At 58.2% G+C, this 18396-nt stretch overlaps 2 protein-coding genes across 5 annotated transcripts in view; both read right to left on the bottom strand.

Annotated features, from left to right (window-relative positions):
* Positions 1 to 619: 619 nt before the first annotated feature.
* Positions 620 to 12381, bottom strand: CRYBA2 (crystallin beta A2). 4 transcript variants are annotated; one of them, XM_081815459.1, is made up of 6 exons: positions 12343 to 12381; positions 8307 to 8484; positions 3464 to 3628; positions 2555 to 2696; positions 1266 to 1408; positions 620 to 822 (listed from the first exon to the last, which is right to left on the bottom strand). In XM_081815459.1, the coding sequence occupies exons 3-6, from the start codon at positions 3622 to 3624 to the stop codon at positions 675 to 677; spliced, it is 594 nt and encodes a 197-aa protein (XP_081671585.1). In that variant the 5' UTR covers positions 3625 to 3628; positions 8307 to 8484; positions 12343 to 12381; the 3' UTR covers positions 620 to 674. The 4 variants fall into 4 exon arrangements, with proteins under 4 accessions (XP_081671585.1, XP_081671589.1, XP_081671587.1 ...); XM_081815463.1 differs by having other exon boundaries at positions 8365 to 8484; XM_081815461.1 differs by lacking the exon at positions 12343 to 12381 and adding an exon at positions 9170 to 9345.
* A 954-nt stretch (positions 12382 to 13335) lies between these two features.
* The window catches only part of CFAP65 (cilia and flagella associated protein 65), a 33830-nt gene continuing 28769 nt past the window's right edge, over positions 13336 to 18396 (bottom strand). Inside the window, 8 exon segments of the mRNA XM_081815305.1 lie at positions 13336 to 13503; positions 13608 to 13745; positions 14422 to 14901; positions 15427 to 15555; positions 15844 to 16046; positions 16276 to 16320; positions 18049 to 18156; positions 18343 to 18396. The exon segment at positions 18343 to 18396 is cut by the window's right edge and continues 10 nt beyond it. Of these exon segments, the coding sequence (XP_081671431.1) occupies positions 13341 to 13503; positions 13608 to 13745; positions 14422 to 14901; positions 15427 to 15555; positions 15844 to 16046; positions 16276 to 16320; positions 18049 to 18156; positions 18343 to 18396 (1320 nt within the window). The 3' untranslated portion in view covers positions 13336 to 13340.

The raw sequence follows: 18396 nt of genomic DNA, 5'->3' as shown, positions 1-18396 counted from the left end.
CAGACAAAGGGTCTGGGGGCTCCACTAAGAGAGAAAGTCTCCCCTTTAGAAAGCCCTGGGAGGCAGTGGGACCTCCCACTCATTTCTCCTCCTACAGCCTTGCAGAGACTCTATGAAGGTGGGAAAAGTGTGCAGGCTTTGCTCAGTTGGATATCGAGCCAGGGTGAAGATAAAGGCTGGAAATGCCCTGGGGGTTAAGGAGAAACCCAACTGAGCTCTGCATAGAATTAAGGAGGTCTTGCTGCAGGAGCATGCTGGTGCTTGGTCCGCGGTCCGCGTGGTTGAAATTCAGCTATGAGCCCTGGTGTAGGGCTCTGTGCACCCAAACCAGAGGATGGCAAAGGCACCATGTGTGCTATGGTACACCTGACCCAAGCTGATGGGCCTTTACCAAGGAGAAGTGTGGGATTGGTTGTATTTAACAGGATCCCCAAAATTCTTGCCAGCAGTTTTCTCAGCCCTATCAGGGTCTAACCCCATACATCATAAGCCAGTTTATGCTCCATAGTCAAGAATCCTGAAGCCTGAGAGGAGGGTCAGGTTGGCAGGGAAGGACCTTAAGAAAGATTAGGATGAAGATCACAAAGCAAGACCACAAGAAAGAGGCAAGAGGGGCAGGCAGGTTCAGGAGCCTTTATTGAGGGTCCTCAGGGGAGGTGTCAGGGCTCTGGAGCTTAATGCTGGACTCTTCGAATGGACTGCAGCAGCCCGGTGTGGGCCTGCGTGCCAAATTCACTGTAGGTGCGGAATTCCCCACTGTGCCGGTCCCGCTCCAATACATACTGGTAGCCTCGGTAGCCTGGGTACTGGTAGGCCACCCACCTAGGCCAGTGAGAGCACAAGGGTGGTAAGCAGACTCTGCCCCCACCCCCACCAATGTCCCCCATTAGTAGCCCTCCTTTCTCAGCCCCCATCCCCCCAGCTCCAAAACCACTGCTTCAATTTTCCCTACATGGATCTCTCCCTGCCTGGCCCACTGCTCCAGGTCTTCTTATCATGGTTCTCCCCTCATCCTCTATTCCCATCCTCCATTGCCTCCTCATCTGTCTTTTTAAAAAACCCTTCCTCTCTCCCCACATTGGCTCCCTGACTCCTATCTCCTACTACCTGCCCCCCACAGTCTGTCTCCATCATCTCACTTCCCCCAGTCCCCAACATCTCTTTACCATGTCTCTTAGCACCCCATCACCTTTCCCAACCCCCCTCCATGGTGCCCATTGCCTCCCTTCTCTTCTCATCTCCCTTGTTCCAGTCCCAGGACTCACGCTCCAGAGCTGACTTTGAGAGAACCCACATCCTTGCTGGCCCAGCCCATGGAGGGCAGGGATGGGTAGTCATCGCTGAGTTCAAACTTGCTGCCCTGGAAGTTCTCCCTCTCAAACAGTGTCACACGGCTGTCACTGTGATTCTGGAAGGTGAGAGTGGACAGGTCAGGCCCTCCAAAGAAGTGTTAATGGGTACATTCTCAGCCCCTCTTTCCCCACCTCGCCTCCCAACACAGCTGTGCAGACACTTTGGCTCCACAGACATTCCCAGAGATCACTCCGTCAGGTCCATAGCAGTCTAGGAAGCTGGGATGCTCAGACGTCCCCAGCCTAGTCCCTTCTATGGCTTTGGGTGGAGGTGGTGAGACTGAGAGTTTCCCAGAGACCTTTCCAGGTCAGGGCAAGAAGGCATCTTGCAATATGGACCTATTTGCAGAAGGAAAATCAGAGATCCTGAGAGAAATTTGGCCCATTAACCAAGACAGTTTTCCTAAAGGTCTCATTGACTACTCAATCCCCTGCCCAGCACCTTGGGTACAGCCTCTCACAGGATTGGGCCCAGCTAAGGGATGCCAGATGCCAGAGCCAGAATAGACAGGCCAGGGCATCAGAGTTGGTTGGGTCTTGCCTTCCATAGCCCTACAGCCTTCCCCTCCTGGAATGGAGAAGCTAGGCTGAGTCAGCATTTGCTCTTTGCCCTCTACCTCTCAGCCGCAGGCCTCAACAGTAGGGTACCTAAGTCAGCACAAGTGAGAAGTGAGAGCCTCACCTCCAGTGACTCATCTGATTCATTTGATTCATTGCCAACCCTTCCCCCACATACACACACACAGAGACTGACCCCTTTTCACCAATGAACCCTGAATCGAGTTCTAGTCTCATCTTCATGTTAACCCTTGCGTCCGAGGGCAAAACACTTTGCCCTTCTGAGCCGCATTTCCACACCTGTATATGAGGCTAACAGCAGCCGCCCCAACCTTGCAGGACAGTGTGATGACAGAAGCACTCTCTCGTGGAGGACACAAAGGGAGGAACAGTAGGTGCTCAAGACTGGCCCCCCGTCTCGGTGCTGTCCGTGGTGCTGATTTTGGGCACCTGACTTAGGCCCACTTTCTGAACTTTTGGAGACTCTTCTGGTTCTGGGAAGTAATGCCACTACCACCCATCTAGGAATTGTATTTACACATCTCCATACAGCGACTGGACAGCCTTTCTGAGGCACCACGGTGGGGTCAGGGCCTGGAGCTAGGAGCTAGGAGGCAGAGGGGCAAGGGGAGGGCTGTGCTTACCGCGCAGAGCACTGGCCGAAAAGAGAGCAGCTGGTCACTGTGGTGGCCACCACTGCCGCTCCAGGCGCTCCAGCAAGGATAGTCACCCTTCTCCAGAATGAACTGCTGTCCCTGGAAGTCGGGGTACTCAAAGGCCACCCAACTGGGGAAAGATAAAGGAAGCTGGGAGGCATCTGCCCCAGCCTCACTCCTTCCCCCCCCACCCTCATCCCCATTGTATTCGAAAAGACTGAAACCAATCTTTTTCTCCAACCCCAGGCCCTTACCCTGACATACACAGCTCACAGCACTCTGGCCCCCTCTAGAAGCTAGAGACACTAAACCACCTGCTATCCAGTGTTTGAGGGACCCAAGCTTCCAGCTTAGGCTCCCCAGGTTGGAAGGAATTTTCCAGCTTCTGAAGATCACCTAACCAAGAGTTCCTAACTCAAAGATTTAGGTGCCTGCAAAGGTAGGTGTAGGAATCCCCCAAACCTGCAGTAGCGATCTGTGATAGCAACAACCTGCAAAAGTCGGGGGCCTCAGCTCTCAGAGACAAGGGTGGAGCGAGAGGAAGGAATTTGGCTTCTTTTATTATACCAGGCGCAGAGCCATCTAACTCTGCACAGAGAAAAACTCTGGGGAGGAAATAACTACACTGGGAGCCAGTTCAGGGTTCAGGCTGGTCCCACGGGGCGTCCGCAAAGTGTTGCCTCTCGCCTATATCCCTTTAGTTCACATGGTTTGTCTTGTGGCGCACAGGGAGTTCTGGGGAAGCCAAGGGGTTCCCCATGTGGGTCGGTCTCTCTCAGGCAGGGCTAACAGTCTGGGAAACGGAGGGCTGAGAGCTGAGGTCCCAGGCTTGGAGCTTAGGCCAGGGGAGCCCCGCGCGTCCCAACCCAGCCCGGCCCCTCCTGGACCATCACTCACGCGCCATTTTCCACCTTGACAGAGCGCACCCTGCGCAGGCCTCCGCGCTCCGCGATGTTCGCGCAGTCGCTCAGCAGCCGGCAGCGGCGGCCCTGGAAGTCCTCCTCGTCCCAGAGCGTGAGGCTGGCGGGCGCTGGGCCCGGCGCGGGGGCGCTGCTCATGCCTCTGCGGGCGAGAAGGGCGGGATCAGAGGTTCAGCGTCCAACGGCCCCCCTCCGGGGCCCAGGCCCGCCCAACCCAGGTCGGGGGTGAAGAACTCCCGGCCGCACCGGGCTGCTAGCAGCTCTCCCTCACCTCGCCCTCCCCCGCCCCGGTGAGACCCTGCCCCAGCACCGAGTATTCACCGGGTGGGGTGAGGGCTGGTCTGACGGAAAATGGAGAGGCTGCGCGCGGGCCCGGCGGCGTGCGGGGCTTTATACTGGGCCTTGCCCCCCCTCCCCGCATTCTCTCCCGCTGGGGTGGGGGAGCTGAGTCAGCGGGCAGGCTGCGGTCAGTTCTCGTGTCCTCTGGGGGAGCCCAGGCCTTTCCCACAGCCTCCAATCTGGCCCCAGCCCTCGGGGATCACAATAGAAAGTGCTGAGGCACACGTCCCGCGCCCGCCGCAGCTGAGGCTGACTCCGCTTTTTCTTTTTTCGGGGACTGAGCCAGGCAAGGCGCACCCGACCTCTGGGCAGGTCGCGCCCTCCCTGGCCCAGACCTTTAGTGATTGAGGTACCCGGCCACTCTGGGGCCACCCGGCTAAGACCGCGAATTCTTGACTTGAGGCTCGGAAGTTGTTCCCAACGTCTAAACTCCACCTCTTCCTCAGGCCTACGTCGAGGCCTCTCTTTCGAGCGACGCTGGACGGGGTCAGATGCGGCTCTCCGCAAGCGACTTTCCTCACACCCCTCAGTCCTCTTTCCCACTGTGGCTCCTTTCCTCCCAAGCTTGAGTTCCCAGACCCGGCTCGGCGCTCCGGGAGTTTTCTTGCGCGAAGAGGCCAAGAGAAGGCAATGACCAGGACTCACCGCGAGGCGGCGCTGAGCTCAGGAAGCAAAAACCGCCCTAGGGAGGGCGCGGATTTAGGAAGCGCTTAGAAATAATAGTAACTAAGGGAGTGGCTCACTGTGGTAGGTAGAATGTTTCAACCTCAGGGCTACGCTTCCAGTCGCCAGACAGAGCTCCAGGGTCTGGTCGGGACCTGAAGGTCCTAGGCTCTTGCCCTCAATCCCAGTGCCCTGTGTGGTGGGGAGAAGGGTGGCAAGTGGGGGAAGGAGAGGAGAAGGAGGAAAGGCTTGGGGCCTCCAAGGGAAGCTACAGGGAGGATATTTCCTCCCAATTCACAGCCGATTTTCCTAATCATCATAGCTGTCTGGCAAAATTGTGAGCTTTCCTTAACGGAGGGGCTATTTCAGCGGAAGTGGAGGGGAGAGTGAGAAGGGAGCTACTATTTTGTTGTAGGTGTTCAACAAGAGTCCAGTGAGGTAGGCTTGGACATATAGACGTGGAAACTGAGGCACCAGGGGGCACTGGGCCTCCTCCACATTCCCACGGCTCTTACCACTCAACATTCTGTGACTAAAAGGACTCAGGCCAGATGCAGCTGCCCCAGCTCCTGGCAGTCTACCATGCTGGCCAGCCATCCTTTCTCCCAACTGCCAAGTTCATTCCCACCTCAGAGCCTCCCATTACCTGGGGTGTCTTAGTCACAAGATCTTGGCAAGCTGGCTCGTTTGCTACCTCCTGGGTGATGCTGTTCCTGGCATTTACTGTTCATCATATCACCTTGTTTTCTTTATAGTGTTTATCACTCTCTAAAGTTGTCTTCTTTGTCTTTTGTTTATGAGTGTTTGCGGGTGCACCGAGGGTCTCCCTTACTTGAGTGTAAGCTCCATTTAAGGGGGCAGGGGTTATATCAGTCTTGTTCTTTGTTATCCTCAAACCCAGCACAGTACTGGACACAGAGTACGTGCTCAATAAAACTTGAGTGAGGGAACAAACTGGTCAGGCTGGGCCAAATGTCCATGGGGGAAGGGGTATTGAGGAAATTCCCCAATGAGAGCGCAAGGGTAATGGTTTGCCCACTCTACCCCCCTCCCCGTCCCCCAAATTCTGGAGTGCTGAGAACAAGCGCTGGGAGCCACTGGAGCCTCCCTTGGGTCTCTCTTTTCACTGGTGAGGAATTGCTATTGAGGATCATAAGGTGTGTGAAGGTGAATGCCAAGAGTAAAGCGCCCTAAAACAGGAGGAGTAAAGTCCAAGTTAGGAAAGTTTGCGTCACAGCAAGGACGACCACAGCCAGGCTTGACTGGAGATGGGGTCGGAAGCACGCCCAGTCCACGGATTCCCTACTCCAGAGGGGGTTTGGAGAAACACAAATAGGGTATAATTTCCCCCAAACCCATAAGGGAGGAATACAGACTGTGGAGGGAGGCCAGAGCCCGTTCTGGATTCTTCTTGTCCTGGCCCTTGCACTTGGTCTCACAAGTCGGGACTACGGACGTGGCGGGAGGTGAGAACCGAATCTCTCCTTCCCTCCCTCTCCCTCCCTCCTCCACCTCTATCGGGCAATTCTGGATTCGGCCGCCAGGGGACGCGAGCGGGCCGCGCTGGGTGGGAAGCCGGCAAGGTGGGGTGGAGTGGAAGGGGGAGTTGGTGGGAGGCTGAGGGCCGAGGGGCGGCGCGCGCGGGTGGCGAGTGCGTCAGGCTGTGCGTCTGCGCTGGTCGGTGACGAGGGCGCCGGGTGTTAGCCTCGAGGGTGCGCAGGTGTCTGTCAGAGGATGGACGCTGCGTCTGCGGGAGCTGGGGCTGGGGGCCTGGGCACGGCCCTGAGATCAGGATTCCACCTGATGGGCAGTTTGCAATCCAGCTGTAGGCCAGACGACCACATGCTACAGGAGGAGTGTGTGTGTGTGTGTGTGTGTGTGTGTGTGTGTGTGTGTGTGGCGGCCAGGGAAGTAGTGGGGAGGTAGTAATAGCTGAGATCCAAATTAGAATTAGGAGTCCAGCTGGGATTTGGGGTGGAGACCCTTTGTGTGAGAAAGGTTTCCTTTCTACTCCTAAATCCTGAGCTTGGCTCTGCTCTAAGAAGGTGTGAGGCATTAGCCAGCCTCTTCCCTCCTGTGTACCTCAGTTTCCTCATCAGAAAAATGGTCTGTGGGGCCCCCAGTCCATGGCCTTTAGTTCTATAGCTGTCTGTGACCAGCTCTCTCAGAAATGGGCACACCCACCAAGACCACCAATAGCCAGTTGCCTAGATCTCTCTCAGGGTCCCCACATCCCCCAGACCTTCTCCCTACCCCCCCTCTCCCCGGCTCTGGGTTTCAAAGTCATGGAGAAAGGGAAGAATGAGCCACTGAAGGAGAAGGGGCTGTCAGGCAGCCCTGCCTGGTGTGCTGGAATAGGACTCTGGGATCCTTGTCCCTTTTTCGTGCTATGGACCCCCGCCCAGCCTCCTTTCTCCACGAGGCTGATCCAGCTCCAGCCCCCCAGCTTCCCCCCACCCATTCCCCTCCTAGCCCCCTTCTTCCCCCCAGCAGCTGGTCCTGTTTGTTTTCCCTGATCGGTTGCGCTCAGAGCTTCCTGAAGGATGGATGCACAGGTGGCTTTGTTTGCCAGCTCAGCACCCTCACCCCCACCTCCTCCCCATCCGCAGCCTCAGCCTTTGGGCGTGGAGGGGGAAGTTAGGCAAAAAAAAAAAAAGTGTCCCCAGATCTACACCTCCAGGAGACCTCAAGACCTCATAGGGATCTCATCACCCTCAAAGAACTCCCCATCCCCACCCTCTCCAGTCCTTCATCTCATATGGGGACTTTAGCTCCCATAGAGAAATCTTCAGGACCACCCTCCCCACGATTCTACCAAGACACAAATCCCACAAGGTACCTTAAGATCCCACAGAGAAACCCTCAGACTCAATCCTGTGTCCTCAGCACCTGCGACCCTCAGATCCCACTCAGAGCCCCATCCCATCCGGGGACATATAGATCTGATAAAGAACCCCTCAACCTGATCCTGGGCTGCCACCCAGGTCTCTATCCCATATAAAGGCCCTGAGAGTCCCCAGAGACATCTCCCTCAGGGCCCCATCCCTGAACAGCCCTACTTCTCAGTACTGCTGGGCAGCTTAGAAGCGCCCAGTGGCCAGTGTCTTCTCAAGTTGACCCACTCCCATCCCTTACCCCTCATTTCACTGGGAAATCAGCCACGGCTTCGAGTGACTGATGATGCAAATTCTGTGACTGGTGCCCTCCCCCTCCCCTGGTCCCCTCACCAGCCTCTCCTTTGCAGCCCTGCTCCTCTACCCCAGGCCCCCACCCCACGTCTGGAGCCAGGAACAGGCAGATGAGCACCTTCCCTGGGGCTGTGAGGTCTGGTCTCCTGGGAGACAGAGATAACTGAGTGAGAGATCAGCTCAGTTCAGGCAGGGTCCGACAGCTGGCCCAAAAGAGGGGGGTCCTGAGGGAGTGGGATCCCCACCCACACACCCGTTGTCCTTCCCTGCTAGAAACAGAGCCCCTCTTCTCTGCCCCTCAGTGGGGACGTGGAGCTAGCTACCATCCAGGGAGATGGGCGGCAGCTTCCACCACCGCCCACTCCGCAGGCACAAAGCGGTGGGGCTCACACAGGGCAGCAGGGAGAGGGCACGTGCACACACGCATTCACGCAGTTCCAGGCACAGGGACAGATCCCACCCGCATCACGGGTGAGCACTCTCCTAGGATTCAATAGACCCCCAAAGTCACACTCATTTATGGGCAGACACTTGTTCACTCACTTGTTCCTCAGACATTTAATAAGATGTACCACGTGTCCCTTTGTGCTGGCTGTCGGAGTCACACACAAGTGTGCCCTTGTGACTTACACTTGCACCTATCCCATTCCACGGTCACCGAGAGAAGGAGAGAAGGCCGTTCAGTCACCTGCCCACGATCAAACAGACGCCAGAGGGTTAAGAGTGCTCTGGCGTCTTGCACTGCTGCCTGGGGTCACATCGAAGCTCCACTGCTTATCAGTTGCACTCTACTCCTCAGTTTTTCCTTCTGTAAAATGGGAACCATAGTCTTAAAAGCTGTTGTGTAGAGGTAAGAGCATGTAAAAACAGAACCGGCCTGCAGTATGGACCCAATAAATGTTAGCTGTTATTGCCACTGTGGTTGTAGTTATGACTGGCTTTGCTGCATGGCTTCCTTTCCCCCATACCCCCGGGCCTGGCTGGGATGGAGATTGGAGTCAGGGCCGCAAGCATAGCTCTGGGATCTGCATGCCCCTTCCCACATTGGCCTTGTGGAACCCAGCTTAGCACTCAGGATGGGGAGCCTTCCTGCCTCACTGCATTCAAGCCCCTCTGCTCTTTATCTCAGTTTGGGAGGGTTGGGAGGGTCAGAGGAGGCTATCTCAATTTCCTTTCCTCCGCCCTTCTGGGAAAAGCACTTGGGACTGGAATTGGAGACCTGACTTCTGGTCCCTGTGCTCTTCTGGCTCCATATGTGCCCTTGGGCAGGTCACTCCCTCTCTTGAGGCCCCAGTTTTGTTCTAACTGCTGATCATGGAAGGGCCTCCCAGCCCTGACTGCTGGGATCCTGTGATGCCTCAGGAAAGCTCCCTCCCCTCCCCACCCAGCCTCTGCACACACCCGCCCCACCCCCCAGCCAGAGTGAGGGGGCGAGTTGCCAAGGTCGCCATGGGGACTAATCTCTAAGAAGGTCAGTGAGGTTCTGGTCCTACCTTGGTCGGATGGGGATTAGCACCTGGTTATGACCTCCCCCCTCCACTGGTGCCTCCACTCCCAGGTCCCCTGAGTCTCACGTAGACCCTGGGCAGAGGTTCCAAGGCTGGGCCACAACCAGTAGGTGGGTAGGGGGCAGGTCGGCTGCCAAAACTGTCTCTGTAGCTGTGGCCAGGAAAGAAAAGGGCAGAGATGGGCTCAGACCCATGCCCCTCCCTACTCAGTGTCCAGCGGGGCCTGAGCCTTGCCCCTCTTTGTCTTTTGCCCTTTAATGGGGAGAGATGGGTCTCCCAAGAGAAGAGCATCAGCCCTACCCCCTGGCTGTAGAGGCCACCTCTCTCTCTCCTCTCTTGGGGGTAATTTCCCCCAATGTGGGGATGGAGGCTGTTCTCACTTGGTGGACCCCTACCTCCACACACACCAGGCCTTCACCTCCGGTTACCCTGACCTTTGACCTGGCATCTTCACATCTCCCCATCTCTCCGAATTGTACGTCTCTGGTTATGTCTGGTTGCCTCTGTCCTTCTTCTCTGGTTTCTCTCTGGTTGTCTCTGCCTTCTCCCTAGCTCTGGCTTTCATGGGGGCCTGGGGAGGGCTGCAGCCTCTCCAGGTCCTGAAATCTCCCCTGGGTCTCCCATCCCTCTGGGCTGCATCCTCTGTCTGTCCTTCTGACCTGCTTGTGTTTTCTGCTCTCCTTCTCCCCTTCCCATTTCTCCTCCGTGCTCTCCCAGTCCCGCGGCTGCCCACACTCCAACTGCTCAGTCCCTTTTCCCCGCTTCCTCCACTACCTGTCCCCTCCCCCGCCTGGGGTGCTGACAGGGATGACAGGAAGCAGGCTCTGGCTGGGAGCAGGAAGGGGGAGGGGTAAGGGGGCCGCTCGAACACCAGCTGCTGAGCACCCCACCCCCACACAAGCCCCGCACCTGCAGGCCAGCCTGGCGCCTGGAGTCTCCGCCCCTGGCCGGGCAGGGAGGAGGGACCTGGACGAGAGGCCCGATTTCTGGCCTCAGTCAGGAAATGCGGGTCTTGGGGATAGGGGGTGGAGGTCTGGGGAATTTAGGCCCCTGGGTGGGGGGGAGGCAGGGGCTCTGTCACGAGGGCAGACCCAGCCCACTGGCGGCCTCATTCTTCCCGACCCCCCCACCCCAATGACTGTGTGGTGGAAGAGGGTAATTTCAGGGGGAGCTCTCTTCATTGTGCAACCCCAAGATCTGAAATCCCAGCCCGAGGTGGGGAGCTCTAGCCCCCTTCCACGATTAGGGAGGGGAAGAGGAAGCCCTCACAGACCCAGGAAAGATGTGCCAGGGCCAGGCCCAGCCCCTGACAGGCAAATCATCGGGCCAGGCAAGGAGCAGAGGGCTGGGCCCAGCACAGAAGCCTGGTCAGAGAGGGCAGGATGGGGGCTGCACACACCCCAGCCTGGGGACCCACAGATGCCTCCCTCCCCAGGGCTGCTGCAGTCTGCCCCCTCCCAGAACTGCCTGGAATCTGTCAGAGCCATCTCGTCCCCTCCCCCTCCTTTTTCTCTGCACAGAGGACTCAGCAGATCCCACGGGGCCTGCGGGTAGTGGGTGGGGATGGGGGGGGAAGGGGGCGGGGGACAGGTAGAAGGGACAAGACAGCACCTCCCCGAACATCCAAAATGGAGCTGGAAGGGACCAGTGACTCCCGACCTTCATTCGTTCGTTCTCTCTCCCCTCCCCTCTCTCTCCTGGGGGTCGGGGTTGGGGGGGACTAGGTCTGCCTGGGTGTGTGGTGGTATAGTCCATACCCCATGATGCTTCCTCGCTCTAAGGGGAAGCTAGCTCCTTACTGCTAAGGCTTCTTTCCACTTCGGACCTACAACAAGCCCCTCTCTCTGGGGCTAGATCAGCATCACCATCAATTTTGGGGAGGAGGAATGGAGGACACCCCGGGTCAAAGGACAGAGACTCGGCTAAAGGCTCAGACTGACCTCAGGCTGTGTGTGGAACCCTCAGTTCTAGACTCTCCAGGCGGGAGGCCAGGGTCTAGGGCAACCTCCACTCCCTCCCCCATGTCAGACCTTAGCGCTTGGAATCACTGCAGAAGGGGCCAGTCTGTCTCAGGTTTGGGCTGTGGCTAATAACCCATGGGTTCCTGCCTAGGAAGAGGGCCATTCACACCCACCCTCACCCCACCTGTAGCTGCATGAAACAGGAGGCCTTGGGATTATGGAGTTTAGGAAAGGTGGTGAGCTGCGGTCCCTGGGGACCCCATCTGGCAAGGGCTGCGGGACCCCATGTTTGTCCTTTTCAATCAGTCTGTCTGTCTGTCTCACACATAGGAAGACTGAGAGGGGCCAGGGAGATGGCAGGGAGTGAACCCTCAGGATGTCAGCACCAAACAGATCTGGAGAAGCACACTTGATCTTCATTCTGGCTCTAGCTCTCCCTTTTCCACACCCCACAGCTACTGCTCCAACCTCTTGAGGGCCTCCAACTTCCCAGGTCAGGTGGCTCAGAATTATTGCTGGAAGCTCAGAAACCAGGATCTGGGGACCGGGGAGGCACTCGCGGCAGGCCAGACCAATCCCTCTCATTGAGCAAAGAGGAAAACCCGAGGAGAGGCTGGGAAATGACTTGCCCAAGGCCACAGAAGTCGCTGGGACAGAGCGGGACTAGAAGCTGGGTTTCCACTTCCAGAGGGCTCCTGTTTCTGCCACAGCCCCTTATGCCACCCGGTGGAGCCTGCTCGGCCGGCCCCATATTACCCGGAATCAAGCCGGGCAGCCCTGGAGTTGCGGGCAGGACAAGGCAGAGCGGGCGGGGCCGGACGGGAGCCGGATCTCCCCTGGGAGCGGCGCACAGCCTCTCCGACCCGAACGGCGGCGGCGGCGGCAGGTGCCTGCGTGGCGGTCGGGCCCGGCCCCCGGGCGAGTGCTGAGAGGCCACCCCTGCCTCACGCGAGCCGAACGAACAAAACGCTCAGGTCCGGTTTGTGCGAGGGGCTCGTCGCGGGGCGGGAGTGGAAGGCCGGGGGGCCTGGCTGTGGCCCTGCGCGATCTCCTGGTCCTGGTCTTCTGCGAGCGCCGTGGCACACAGCGCACCGCTAGCCGCCGCCCTCACCTGCGCGCATCTGCGGCTGACACGTCGCCCGCCCAGGTGCGCACCTGGCCCGCCCCTCCCTGCCTCCCTTCCTGGCCACCCTTCACCTGGCCGGGCTCTGCTTGGCTTGGTCCCCAGCCCACTCCCCGGAGCTTGTGCAGGAGCCTGGGCTCAGCGCGCTCTTATACGGCCTGCTCAGTCCCCGCCCCTACACACACACATACACACACACACACTCACACCTGTCCGGGCGCCCGTTTGCTCGGAGCAAATATTGACTCAGAGGAGGCGGAGCGCCCCCACCCCCTCCCCGCCCCCGCCTGGGTTCTGGGGCCGGAGCTCTTCCGAGGCCTTGGCTGCGGGGGGGGGGGGGGGGGGGCGGGGGGTGTCGGGGACCTGGGCGCCTCTGGAACAACACCAGATGTCACTTTTCCACCCACCTGCCTGGGGGGGGGGAGGAGTTGCAGAGGACAGAGGCTGCCGGGAGGAGGTTAGGGGGAGCGGGAGGTGGGTATCCTAGGGAAGGCGGGACATCATCTGGGCTGGGGATTCAAATTCACGATGGGAGTCGCTTAGTAGGGCCTGTGGCCTGCTGTCTAGCTGTGACCTCCACCCGCGTCCCAGAGTGTAGCTCTTAGCCCTCCGCGACGTGCCTCGGTTTCCCTTCTTTCTCAACCTCTCAGCACAGTCCCGGGAGCCCGACAGATGCCGAGAAAAGGCTGGCGATGGAGGGACCGAGCCTCGGAGCAGGCGCAACGGGGAAAGGGGAGGGGTGGTCACCTCGCCCTGCTGCCACCTGCTGCGCCGATAAGGCCTGGCGCTCAGTTCCCGTCCCCCAGGCAATGCTGGGGCAAAGGCCAGTTAGGCCCCGCCGGAAGCGCCCTCCACTGGCCAAACCAGGTCCAGCGCCGGGCAGCGAGCAGCCGGAACTCTGGCCCAGCTGCGCTGTGGAGGGGAGAGAAGCAACCTCCCAGCACCCAAGGCTGCAACGAGTCGCTGCAGTCCGCCTCAGCCGCTCCAACCATCTGTCCCTCCCAGAGCGCGCTCGAGAATTCCTCCTACGTTGGGGAAATGAAGTCAAGGCAGATACAGAAGGCTAGATGCTTTAGTGGTGGGGCGGTGGAGAGGGGGGCCCTGAGGGCAGCAAGTCGGAGGGGCTGGGCTGTGGCATCCTCAAAGAGTCGGTAGGGGGCCGCGCCACCAGGCGGGGCACCTCGGCGTGCTGCAGCCCGAGGGCCGCCGCCGAAAGCAAGTCGGGAGTCTCAATCCTGGAAGACAGAAAGCCCCAGGGAGAGGTTGGAAAGAGGCTTCGGGCCAAGCCTGCCCGCCCCTGCCGCCCCTCGCGCCCCTCCGGCGCAGTCGGCGCCCCCACCTGGAAGCGCTGAGCGGCGGCAGGGCGATGACGCGCGGCCGCGAGGTGAGCACCACCTCCCCGCGGCTCGCCTCCACCAGGATGTTCTGGATCATGTTCTCCAGCAGCGCCTCCTGCAGGTTGGCGAACGCCGGGAGCCTGCGGGGGGTGGGGTGGGGTGGGGCGGGGAGGGCGGGGTGGAGGATGCGGTGTCAGCACCGCCATCGACGGGGCTCGCCTTCTCCGCGGGCCTCTTGCGTGCTGTACACTGTGCGCCCTGGGCTCTGTCTCCGCGGATTCTCATTCCACTCCCCGCCCTCCCAGCACTATAAGGCATCCTTGTTGCAATTTTTCAGACGCTCAAATTGTGGCTTCAAGGGACCAAGTTGCCAAACGTCCTGCTGCTGCAACAAGTGGTGGGACCGGAGCCCAGGCAACTGTAGGTCCCATCTCAGGGCCACGTGTGGGGAGAGGCATCCAGCTGTGAGAGGGGCCCAAGGGACTGGGTGGGGCCTAAGGAATCCCAACACGGACAGGGAGGGCCACAGAGCAGCCCCAGGCAAAGGCCCTCTGGGAAGCAGTGGCACTTCTCTCCTGGCTCTAGAAACCCACTGAACGACCCCCTGGAAATGGTGTGCTAGAAAATGTTAACAGCTGGGTCTTGGAGGGAAAGACTAAAGCTCAGAAGGCCTTAAGCTACCAGCGGGATGTCAGTGCACGCGGAGCTGGGAAGAGCCTTACACCCAGACAGAGGCTGGCCCCAGCACCCCACTGCCTCCTGGGATCCTTCTGCACATCCTGCCGTGCGAACCCTCGTCTGGGTCTGGCTGCTCACCGGCTGGTCGTCTCCTTCTCATCCTGTTCTTGCTCCTCTTTCACCATGACCTTCAGCTGCTGCTGCCACCGCCATTTCAGGGACTCCTGGGCCGTGCGCTGCAGTGTGGGCTCAGTCCCCATCCAGGGCACCTTCTCTTCCTTCTCCCCCTCCTCCTCCTCCTCCCCCCTGCCTGTCTCCTCCTCTTCCATCTCCTCCTCTTCCTCCTCTTCCTCCTCCAGCTCCTCCTCTTCCTCTTCGCTCTTCTCCTCCTCTTCCTCCATTTTCTTCTCCAGCCTCAGTTTGTCGTCCTCAGACTCCTTGTCTCTGCTGGCCTCCCAGCTGCTGGAGGATGGAGACAGGACTGGTGCTAACTGCAGGGTGTTGTTCTGGGCCGTGAACTTGGCTGACTGCTCATTCCAGAACTGGCAGAAGTAAGGCATCTTCTCCACCAGGCTTTGGTCCACAGCCTCATGGAAGATCTTGTCTTCTAGCAGACCCCTGCGTGGCAGGGAGGAGGAGGAGACCCTTGCCAAGAGGCCTTGCAAGGGGGCTTTGCACACCCTGTGGGGCTCTGGTTTCAGAGTTCCTCAAGGGGCAGTTCTGACTTCTATGTCTACAAATGGGTGCTTGATGTGGGAGGCCAGCCCTTAAGTCAGTTGCCCCGCCCACCCGTCCTTTGGAGGAAGGCTTCTCTGGGCTCCGTGGGTTCTTAGAGGCAGAGCCAGGTCAGAGTTACACAGATAAGGGACAGGAACCCCGGGGGAAACAGTGAACTGGCTCAGACCTTATCTACTAGCCCTGGACAGGACAGAACTTGGGATCCAGCCCCGAGGATCCTTCTAGCAAGCTCCATTACAGTTGCCCCATACTGCAGGGCCTGGGGCCACCAGTGGAAGGATCTTGTGAGGAAGTTCTATTTTTCAGGAAAGGAAGGGCTGGGGCTTCAGGGGCCATGAGTGGACACAGAGCTGGCTGAATGAGCTGCTGAGATGAGGGGGATGGTGAGGGTCCAGGGGGGGTTACCTGATGATGGCGGTGAGAGAGTCAATCAGGAGCTGCTTCTCCTGCTTGGAGACGGGGGCCCAATTGTCTGGGGATTCTCCCTCAGAAGCCTCCAACTCCTCCTTGGGGTATTTCCTCTTTGGCAGCTCCCTGGAGCAGGCCATGACATTCTGAGTGGCTTGGGCAAGCCACCAGGCTGGGGGTAGGGTCATGAGCAGTGGCGGTGACCATGCAGTCATGAGAACACAGATGAGCTTTGGACAGCCCCCCGCCTTGGCCCAAGTGTAGTGCTACTGCATTTGGGGACCGAAGCCCAAACCTCAGGGTTGGCGCAGGACCTGGAGAGGCTCCAAATTGGAAAGGGGAGGTAGGAGGTGGGGCAGGAGGCCTAGGTGGGTGCCCCAGGGGGCAGAGACCCCACCCTCCCTGAGAGTTCACCGGTGCAGGAAGTGCCGGGGAAAGTCGGAGAAGAAGTTGGCCAGGAAGTAGTCAGCGGCATGAGCACGGGCCGTGAGGCCCAAGCACAGCATGTCTGGCGAGGGCGGCTGGGGACAGAGCCAGAATATCTTCTTCTTTGGGATCTTAAGGTTCCAGCTGACAGGCCGGTTGAGAGGCTGCTGATTCTTGATGGGGGGCAGCGTCTTTGGAAAGGGGAAGACGTGGGTGACAGGGGTTTGGGGACATCACTCTCTCACTGCTGGGTCCCTAGCCCCAACCAGGCCTTTGGAGCCAAATCGGAGTGTGACCCCACCCATTGGCACTTCCATCCCTCCCTTCTAGGCGGCTGGGCCTCCTAGGCCCAGAGGTATCTCTGGGAGCAAGCAAGGACCTCTCAATTTACGCCAAGGAGACGGGGCTTTATGAGCTCACCCTGTACCTCCTCCCAGGTGCACAGGCCCTACAGTACGCTCCTCCCTGTGGAAGCAAAGAGCGCCGTGCTTAGGGTACAAGAAGCCTAGAGGGACTCCTCTCTTCTCACCTTTCTGCCAACCCATGCGGTGGGGGTGGGGGTGGGGGGCTGGAAGCCAATGCCGGGACCTGCTGCCCTCTTGATCTCACCCAACTCCCAGCCACACCCCCTTCCAGGACCTTCTTTCGGGAAATGCTGCCTGCAGACAAGGAAAATCAGACCACCCAACTGGAGGAAAGAAAAGGAGATGCCATCAAATGTATGCAGGTTGTACCAAGGGTGCTTGTCCTTGTGCCTCGGATCACAAATACTCTCCTTTATGAAGATTTAATTCAGAAATCCCTTCTCCCGCACCCTCCAGACATGAGTTGCATTCATAGTTGGGCCAGAGCTTCAGAGGGGAGCGGTGCCTCCCTGGGGACTGAGTGTGGTGAGTGCAGAGGTGATCAAGGTGCAAGAATACCAGCACAAGGGGGCTGGGAAACTGGAGGAGGGACCAAGGGGGCTGTTCTGTCTCACGTTTACTCTCCGGCTCCCCTACAGATACGAATAGCCTGCTTAGTGCGTGCTTACTGCTCACACGGCTGCAGGCACTGTATGTGCTTTAGCTCATTCAATCCTCACAACAGTGCTGCGAAGCAGGCACTATTTTACTTGCATTCAAAATATTTTTTAAACTTTTATTTTTAACCTTCTTAATACGGAAAATTTCAAATGTATAGGAAAGTAGAGAGAACGTACAGAGTCCTCCGTTACCCACCACCCAGCTTCAACAATCAGCAGCTCATGGCCAATCTTGTCTCATCTGTGCCCCACCTCTGGATTATCTTTTTGTTTTTTTTAAGATTTATTTATTTATTGGGCGCCTGGGTGGCTCAGCTGGTTGGGCGACTGCCTTCGGCTCAGGTCATGATCCTGGAGTCCCAGGATCGAGTCCCGCATCGGGCTCCCTGCTCGGCGGGGAGTCTGCTTCTCCCTCTGACCCTCCCCCCTCTCATGCTCTCTGCCTCTCACTCTCTCTCTCTCAAATAAATAAATAAAATCTTAAAAAAAAAAGATTTATTTATTTATTTCAGAGAGAGAGAGCGCAGGTGCACACACACTTGTGTGAGCAGGGGGGAGGGGCAGAGGCAGGGGGAGAGAGAGAATCTCAAGCAGACTCCCCACTGAGGGCAGAGCCTGACCTCAATCCCATGACCCTGAGATCATGACCTGAGCTGAAACCAAGAGTCAGACGCCTCCCCAACTGCGCCATCAGGTGCCCCTGGATTATCTTGAAGTCAATCCCAGATACAACATTACCCCTATTTTATAGTTGAGGGAACTGAGACGTTATGTTAAGTAACTTGACCAAGATCCCAGAACTAGAAATCATCAAAGCCAGAATCAAAACTGGGTAACTTGTCTCCAGAGCCTGCCCCCAAAATCCCTGTCCCACACCGTCTTCCATCAGAAGGTGAGTTGTCTTGTCTCCCCTGGGTCCCCGGTGCCCAGCGCTTAGCAGGCACCCATTAAACACTGGCTACATGAGGCAGGGAATGGTCAGCCAGTCTTCTGTGTCCAGAAGAGAGTCTCTTGGGGAGATGCTATGCTTGGTCTAATGAAAGCAAGCTAATCTAGGACAGGCTGACCAGTTTTGCACATAGGACCACCTCACATCATCACCTCTGTCCCCCCTGGTAAGGCCAGTCAGAAAGATCTGTGGTGTTCAAGGCCCACTCTGGCCTCCTCACCTTCCCTTTCCTATCTGTGATGGTGAACTCCACTTCCTGCCGAACTTCCTCATCCTTCCACTCCTGTAGCTCCTTATGGTACTGATTCAGGAGTTTCTGTCGGTATACCTATAGCCCAGGACAAGGAGAGAGAAGGCCAAGGTCTGGAGCACCTGTGTGCTGTGGACCCCCACCCCCCACTCCCCAGGGGCTGGCCCCCGCCTTTCTGTGAAGGTCTAGGGATCTCATAGCCCACCCACATCCCAGTACTGGGAGCTATGCTCCATCCTAGCTTCTCTCTGGTGTTGGTCCTACCTTGCATACCAGGTCTATGCTGTAGAAGCTGGCATGCACTGAGGCCTTCAAGGT

Source organism: Leptonychotes weddellii, chromosome 3 (genome assembly GCF_054177405.1).
Source record: "Leptonychotes weddellii isolate Sample4059 chromosome 3, ASM5417740v2, whole genome shotgun sequence".
Classification (NCBI taxonomy): domain Eukaryota; kingdom Metazoa; phylum Chordata; class Mammalia; order Carnivora; family Phocidae; genus Leptonychotes; species Leptonychotes weddellii.
Note: the sequence above shows the minus strand (reverse complement) of the source record. Positions and strands in the feature narration are given on the sequence as shown.

Coding starts and splice junctions, on each gene's coding strand:
- CRYBA2 (XM_081815459.1), bottom strand. CDS start 3,624: ATGAGCAGCGCCCCCGCGCCGGGCCCAGCGCCCGCCAGCCTCACGCTC. Junction 1,409..2,554: donor TTCGGCCAGTGCTCTGCGCG/GTAAGCACAGCC, acceptor CTCACCTTCCAG/AATCACAGTGACAGCCGTGT. Junction 823..1,265: donor CTCAAAGTCAGCTCTGGAGC/GTGAGTCCTGGG, acceptor TCACTGGCCTAG/GTGGGTGGCCTACCAGTACC.